At 40.6% G+C, this 8,163-nt stretch overlaps 1 protein-coding gene across 1 annotated transcript; it reads left to right on the top strand.

Annotated features, from left to right (window-relative positions):
* Nucleotides 1-436: 436 nt before the first annotated feature.
* On the top strand, nucleotides 437-8,160 carry tollip (toll interacting protein). The gene is made up of 6 exons (XM_053418460.1): nucleotides 437-592; nucleotides 2,914-3,063; nucleotides 4,903-5,085; nucleotides 5,380-5,532; nucleotides 6,050-6,134; nucleotides 6,772-8,160. Exons 1-6 carry the CDS (start codon nucleotides 560-562, stop codon nucleotides 6,993-6,995), a joined length of 828 nt encoding a protein of 275 aa, XP_053274435.1. The 5' UTR covers nucleotides 437-559; the 3' UTR covers nucleotides 6,996-8,160.
* Nucleotides 8,161-8,163: the final 3 nt, after the last annotated feature.

Raw genomic sequence — 8,163 nt, 5'->3', positions numbered from 1 at the left:
GATTTTTCTTCTTCCTGTATTACTACAACTGTAGCCTACAGTCGTGGCCTTTGAGGCACAAATATGTTTAAAATTTTTCTACAGACATTCTGTTTGCACTTTTGTTATTGCCTTAAAAATATGCACTATTTCAGGATGGATGTTCTGCTTTCTATCTATTGTTTTATATTGATGTATACAGTTTTAAGTTAAGCAAGACAGGTTTCTGTTTAAGAAAGATTGTTATTTTATTCAGTTAATGAATTAGTTTAAAATTAAAGTGTATTGCTGGATAATAATTTGTTTTCCACGTGTTCATGTCACTCAAAAATATGCATCTAATTCAATTCAGGGTCAAATAGTTAAAAAATCGTTTCACTCACAAAAAAAGGGGCTAAAAGAATTCACCCCCCCCCCCCCCCCCACACACACACACACACACCCCCCTCCACAACGGTACACTTCCGGGTTGAGTCTATCCTGAGCGGGGCGTGTGTGTGTGTTGTTGTTACTAAATTTGCTGACTCTACACATCTGTGAGAGAAGAAGAGTTGAATTCTCCAGACACGGAAGAGACAACATGGCGACAACCATCAGCACCCAACGGGGACAGGTACACACTCTGCGCGCTGTGCTGACACACACAGACACACACACACACAGCGACACACAGCGAGGCGGAACTAGCCACACTGTAGTTGAACAACATCTGTGATAGTTAGCTAACTTCAGTCATTGAACAGCACAGCGGCCTGTAGCACTAGAGTTAGCCTCCTCTGTCAGTGACGATATGAAACAAGCTAATGGAGCTAGCTGCGGATTAAAGCTGCTGTAACGCTTTGGTGACGTTTAACACCTGAGTCTCATTCTTAAAAAAGGCTTCCTGACATGATCTCAGTCACTGTGTCTTACTCGTGTGAGGGTGTGGAGGTAGAGAACACACACTGGTGTATATATGGTCTGCCAGGTCTCTAACGATTCTGAAACCAAACTGCAACAGTTCAATCTCTTATCAAGGCACAGGACGCCTGAACAGCAACACCTCCACTAGCTGCCATCACTGTGTGAAACTTCAGTGTCTAGCCTAGAGCTGGGCAATTATAATCTATAATTAATATCAATAATTGCTGCAGTATAGTTATCATCAATAGCAATATAACAATAGTCCTATATTGATATAGTGCCTATGCATTGTATAAGTACAGCAAGGAGGTATAACGCATAATTGGTCTACGTCAGATTTATAAAATGTCTTGTTTATCAGCTGTTTGTCATTCTCCGCTCATAAAGAAGATTTTAAAACTGCAACCTTCACTCAGGATGTAAAATTAGACAATTATCAATAATGACTGATTTATATTTTAAATCTGTGCAGAGAGAGGTTTTGGTGACGTTCACAGCTGAAGTTGTCTGTGTCCAGTGTTTATTCGGCCTGTTGTTCTGGGTCCTTGAGGTTTCCTTGATGAAGTGTTCCTCACAGCGGTCACATGATGTCCTGTCTTGGTGTTAAAGCACTGATCTTGTGTTTGAGGCAAATGTTGATTCCTTGCGACTTGAGGACCCCGGCCATGTAAAAGCAGGGAAGGAAGGAAGGAAGGAAGGAAGGAAGGAAGGAAGGAAGGAAGGAAAGATGGCTAGCGAGCCAGTTGATGTGGTAACATTTTGACATGGTATAATCTGGTGCTATATTATTTTAAATTCTGGATATATAACCGTTTTTTTTGAAAAATTTTAGTGCATTTTAACAATACTTTGATAATACTTTGAGATCCTCACCACTGATCTAATTCATCTGTCAGTTAAAGGTTCAGTGTGTACGTTTTAGTTGAAAGGGATCTATTGGCAGAAATTGAATAAAATTTTTTTCTAGTGATGTTTTCACTAGTGTGTTTCAACTAAATTGAATGAATTTACATCGGGAGTGTGTCCTCTCTACGGAGGCCGCCATGTTTTGTACTGTAGCCCAAACTGGACAAACTAAACGAGTGAGGTGAGGGGTATTCAGCTGCAAAATGCAATTTCACCACTAGATTTCACTAGATCCAACACACTGACCCATTCAAACTAATGCAGTCTATTACAACAGCACTACCTTTTGTAAGGGTTATAATACAGAGTGTTTCAAATCTGTGTTACAGGATGAAACTACATTGCATTTTATAATCAAGAGTTTCTGTTATTTATCTGAACCTAATAATGACCATGTATTACACCAACTGCTGTCTCACAACTGACCCTAAAGTAGAGTCGACAGTTTAAACACAACTTCAACGTGGGAGTCATTACAGGGTTGTTGTATCAGTGCAATAATGTAAGTTAAGAATTCACTGGCAACTGAGTGTATGTTGTCATCCAACAAGAGAATGAAGCTGTATAAATGGCTATGCTATTCAGGAATTAAGTCCTTTTGAACACAGATGTGCTGCAGAGACACAGCTCACACACCTCCCTTTGTGCAGTACGTCACAGCAGCAGCCACAAAATGCTCACTGGGTATTAAACTGTGTTAGTTGATCTATTCCAGACCAGTTTTTAATTAATAAAACCAGACATCTAAGAGCATCCAGTTATTTAGTCAACTAGCTTTGATGACATTCACATGACTTGTTCAAAAGGGCGACTGTTGGCCATGGCATAAGATGAATACTATTATATCCTCATGATGATCACAAGATTTTAATGATTTGTGTTATTGATGATTTCGTCAGTTTCCTCAGGATTTTTGCTCTGTTACTTTTTAAGATTAAAACTACAATCACACAGGGTAGTGAACATATCTGTCGATCAAATACAAAAATAGGTTCACCAAATTCTAAAAAATAATAATTAATTTGACTCTTATTGGAAATAATCTGTTGTTTTACTGTCCGTGTACTCACATTCTCAGTATGTGAACCGGTATGTTTACATGTGTGTATGGATGTATGTTTTCAGGTGTATATTGGGGAGCTTCCCCAGGATTTCCTGCGCATCACCCCTACCCAGCTGCAGCAGCAGGTCCAGCTGGACGCCCAGGCAGCCAGACAGTTGCAGTATGGAGGCTCAATAAGCACCGTGGGGAGACTCAGCATCACTGTGGTTCAGGTAAATACAGCTCGGCATGACTGTTAGGAATTCAACTGGACATCTTTGAATATTTGTTTCAATGTGGATGATATACATATTTGAATAATTTTACTGCATATTATGAATGACACTTCTTTTTATTTTCATCCTGTCCAATCATCACGCTTTTTGGCCGCACCATTGGAAAATTTGACTTTGCCAGCATCAAGGGTTAGTTTTTGGTTGCATATGATAATAACTGGTGGCTGGGGTGTGTTGAAGAGACTCTGCCCAGCACTGGAGCATCCTCTTGTACCCTGATAGACTTGGGATGCACCTCCAGAAGTCCAAGTGGTAGTTGAACCTGTGACAGCAAAAGAATGGCAACTAATTCTTAGAGGTTCATTACCACCGCAGTTATGTAAGTGTAGTTTTGCAATGCTAAGGCAACAACTAACACATGCATCTAGTTTGTCATCATTGCCTCATGCTTTATTTTGACTTGTGAACATTTTTAATAATTTAGTTAACTAAGTTATATGAGCTATCCTCAACAAAGATTAGCAAAAAGATTTCCAAGCTGTGTTACGTCGATGAGAATAACTAGCATAATTTTAGCTGGCTGTTAACCTGGAGAAATTAAGTAAGGGATTATGATACCCAACAATGTTGTACGTTGTTCTTGATGTGGAAGACAATTAAGGTCTTTTAGAGGCTCTAAGGAGGCTACAGCCTCAGTGGATCTGCAAAGTTGCAGTGTGTAGAATTTGTTTTTCCAGTCTAGGCTACTACAAGAAACATGGCGGCCTCCATAGAGAGGACCCCCCCTGATGTAATAATTATGTATTTCATTATAAGGGGATCATTCTAGAGTAAAGCAAACAACAATTTGCATAATATAGATCAAACCCACTCGTGAAAACATCACTAGGATTATTCAATAGATCCCTTTCACTTAAATCTTACACACTGGACCCTTTTAAATATTAAAGCACTTTATGACATTATGCATGGCTCTTGATGAAAAGCTGGTGGCCAAAATAAATTCAGCTCCATGGTCTTATGCCAAGGCCCAATCCCATTTCACCCCTTGGCCCTACCCCTACCTCTTGCTTTTGAGGGTTATCTTGCCCCATGAAACGGTGTCACAAGGGGTAGTGGTTGAAATCTTACCATAAGAATTTGGACAGCCCTTCAAGAAGCCATTACATCATCAGTAGTCATCGCGAAAACCCGACACGTGCATCATGTGTCTTCAAAGAGGGGGATGCGATCTGAAATTATGTGGAAATACAGGATTATCACACAAAAAAAAAAGATGCTAGCATGCTAATGCTAACGTACTTGCAAACTTTTTTTTAAAGGTTGTTGTGAAAAAGGCAAAGGTCTGAACTGGGATTGAGCCCAAGTCCTGATGTTGCTGTCCTTACTCGCAGTTATCAACATCTGCATTTATTTGTATAATTGCAGACGAACATCTGTGTAACAAGTGTCTGGTCATGAAAGAAAGCTTGAATCAGTAGGTTACTGGTTGTAGTTTTCTTTTTAGATAACCATGGACTGAAAGACTGAGAACATTCACAGACATCTTTCAAGTCACTTAAGGTTTAGCCACTCTTTTCAGCCAATTAGAATGAGGAGTTATCAGTAGCCATCATGTAAGCCATGTTTAAAAAAAATGATAATGATTATTTTTTTCTAAGTACAAGTAAATTAAGTAAATCAGAACTGAAACCATGTACAATTGCAAAGTAATGCACAAACCCTCCATTACAAATTTGTGCCACTATATACTGAATATGTGAGAAAACCCAGCCGAGTTGTGACTGTAGCCAGCTTCATCACTAATTGAAGCCCGATGCTTGTTTTGCTGCACAGGCCAAACTGGCTAAAAACTATGGTATGACACGGATGGATCCGTACTGCAGGGTCCGACTGGGATATGCAGTCTATGAAACACCAACCGCTCACAACGGAGCCAAGAACCCACGCTGGAACAAAGTGATCCAGTGCACAGTGCCACCTGGGGTGGACTCCTTCTATCTGGAGATCTTCGATGAGGTGAGGAGATAGGGAGGATGATCTGAACAGCTAAACACAAAATACACCACTGAGTAGACCCATGTGCAATATCACAAAAATGTGAATTGATTCAAACAATTGTATTACTTTGTGAAAGTGGGAAAATACAACCTTTGTGCAGCAAAAGTGATCGTTCATCTAATTTCAAATTAAAGCTAATTGCATTGCATGTATTACATAATTATTTTGTGGTACAGTTATATACTTTGTCTATCAGTGATCTGATGTAGTTTCTAGTCTGTGGTAACATGTTAATGCTGATGTTGTGTCCAGAGAGCATTCTCCATGGACGACAGGATAGCATGGACTCATGTCACCATCCCTGAAGGCCTGAGGGAGGGCAACGTGGTGGATGAGTGGTTCAGTCTCAGTGGCAGGCAGGGCGACGACAAGGAGGGCATGATCAACCTCGTGATGTCTTTTGCTGTGAGTCTGAAAAGTGTTTTGTTATGATAGGGGTTATATCTATCTATCTATCTATCTATCTATCATCTATCATCTATCATCTATCATCTCTCTATCTCTCTATCTTATTGCAAAAATAATGTGGATTTTAGCTTGTTGCACAGTAAGTCCATGTGAAGGAAAACCTGCTTTATGTTTATGAATCTATTGACCCTCATTCAGATGTATGATATGTTGTGTCCCTATTTAATGATAAAATGAAGTATATGTTATGAAATTATGTAATATAATAAAGAACATAAAATTATAATACGAAATTTCCACCCTTGCTGATATAACTGTCAACTTTTTTTTCGAAGAGCCCATAATCACACTGAAAGCAGAGGCCTTCTGTTTTCAGTTTTTATGTTACACTGCACACTTTTCCTTTGCCTCCCTCTGTGGGTGTGGACGCTAGCTCTAGATTTCAGGGTGCAGAGCGCAGAGGTTTTGATGGTGTTGGATATCATGTGGTAACACAATGTTATGTCTGTGCTAGTCGTTACCAGCAGGGATGATGACTCAGCCTGTTGTCCTGATGCCCTCTGTGTATCAGCAAGGAGTGGGATATGTTCCCATCGCAGGTCAGACACACACACACACACACACACATGTCACATGCATTTCCCCATCGTTGACACAGGTTTTGACGCACGCGCGCGCGCACACACACACACACACACACACACACACACTGTTTGTACTTCTATCTTATTGAGGACACTCATTGTCATAATGCATTCCCTAGCCCCTTACCCTAGCCCTAACCATTGAAACTAAATGCCTAACACTAACCTTTAACCTAGCCTTAACCTAATTCTAACCCTAAAACCAAGTCTTAACCCCCAAACAATCCATTAAAGGGGGGGGGGGGGGGGTCACAAAGTGAGGTCCTCACTCTGTAGGTTGTAGGCTCAAGCTAGTCCTCACAAAGATAGCTGTACAAGAGCGCACACACACAAACACACACACACACACACACACAAACTGTAATGCCATCTGTGGTGGAGCTTTGTCTTGTTTGAGAAAACCCTAATGATGTCAAAGTGATATCATCAACATCAGGCTTGTAATTGTAAACAGAAAGACCATGTTACAATACTTCTACTTAGTTAATTAATTACACTGACATAAATAATAATAAACTACAATTAATAAATGATTTCTAAACCTTTCATCTGAAACACTCTTAAACCTGCAGTGTGTGTCTTGTGTTGCTAGGAGTGCCTACAGTCTACAACCAGGGTATGGTGCCCATGGCAATGCCAGGGGCCATGCCAGCCGTTGGGGGCCAGGGGCCGGTGTGCAGTGAGGAGGACCTGAAGGCTCTGCAGGACATGTTTCCCAACCTGGATAAGGAGGTGGTTCGCACAGTGCTTGACGCACAGCAGGGCAACAAGGACGCTGCCATCAACTCCCTGCTGCAGATGGCTGAGGAACTCTAACAGTAGAACACAAGCTCACGACGGACATCCCACACACACATACACGTATACATGCATGCAGCCCTCACACACAAGTAAACACACGCACACACACACACACAATCACCCCGTAGGCTCACCCACAAACCGCAGCCATATCTGAATTCCCACCAGCTGGTAGCCACCGAGATTTGTTTCTCCCTCCGTCGACTCCTTCTAGACCTGAGAGTACATGAAGCCTGGGCTCTCTCTGCTAACGCACTGCTGAGTCACTGGATCCTCAAACCATCACAACTGTTTTCACCTTTACTTTGAGGAAGTCTAATTTTAAAGTGATGTAGCCGATTCAGTGTATTTGGGAAATTCTTTAGACAGGATTGTATTACAGCGGAGAATTTAATATTGAACCGGCAGTAGTGTGAATTGATGGGTATCGAAAATCCCACCAACCCAAATCATTTTGTATTTCTCATTTGTTTCAGTGTCACAATCTCTCACTGTATCCAGAGTAACCCAGTTGATTTGCACAGATTCCATCTTATGTTTATGTTGATTTTGTCGCTAATAATGTGTGGAGAACATGCTTGTAGTAACCTTAAGAAAAATGCTTCTGTATCATATTTACCTGTAAAATGTTTGGTGCATTTAAAATCTGATAAATTATTATGAAAGTATTTAATTATTTAGAATTCTTCATGGTGACGAGAGAATCGAAAACGAACAGATGACCTTAGAAATTTGAGGAACCGAAGAATAGAACCACTGAACGCCACATCAATCTGAGTCATCTTTTAAGGTTCTCTTGTAAAGTTTGGGTGTGACCCATAAACACTTGATATTATAAACTAATATCCTGTGGAGTCACTTTTTTAAAGTCGGTGTAAAGATGCTGTGTGAGCATGATGAGAAGAATGACATCACTTTGAAGCTCAGCAGGATTCAGAGATCTGAAAGGATTCAAACCATTGTGGACTAAGATGATGTGACCAGACTTTCATGAATTTTGCCCCCAATTTTCATGTTCCACAGACCCTGACCCTAGATGTTTTTGATGACCCCCCTCCAACACCCCCATCATGTAAAAGCTTGCACGACTAAAGCACAACAGCAGTTTGTAACGCCTCATGCTTCAAATGCTTAGATTCATCACAGTATTTGTATGTGTTCTTAAAGCTTTCTATTCACACTT

Source organism: Pleuronectes platessa, chromosome 1 (genome assembly GCF_947347685.1).
Source record: "Pleuronectes platessa chromosome 1, fPlePla1.1, whole genome shotgun sequence".
NCBI classification, from domain to species: domain Eukaryota; kingdom Metazoa; phylum Chordata; class Actinopteri; order Pleuronectiformes; family Pleuronectidae; genus Pleuronectes; species Pleuronectes platessa.
The sequence above is the reverse complement of the archived record's forward strand: the minus strand, read 5'-3'. Positions and strand labels throughout refer to the sequence as shown.

Coding starts and splice junctions, on each gene's coding strand:
- tollip (XM_053418460.1), top strand. CDS start 560: ATGGCGACAACCATCAGCACCCAACGGGGACAG. Junction 593..2,913: donor TCAGCACCCAACGGGGACAG/GTACACACTCTG, acceptor GTATGTTTTCAG/GTGTATATTGGGGAGCTTCC. Junction 3,064..4,902: donor TCAGCATCACTGTGGTTCAG/GTAAATACAGCT, acceptor TTTGCTGCACAG/GCCAAACTGGCTAAAAACTA.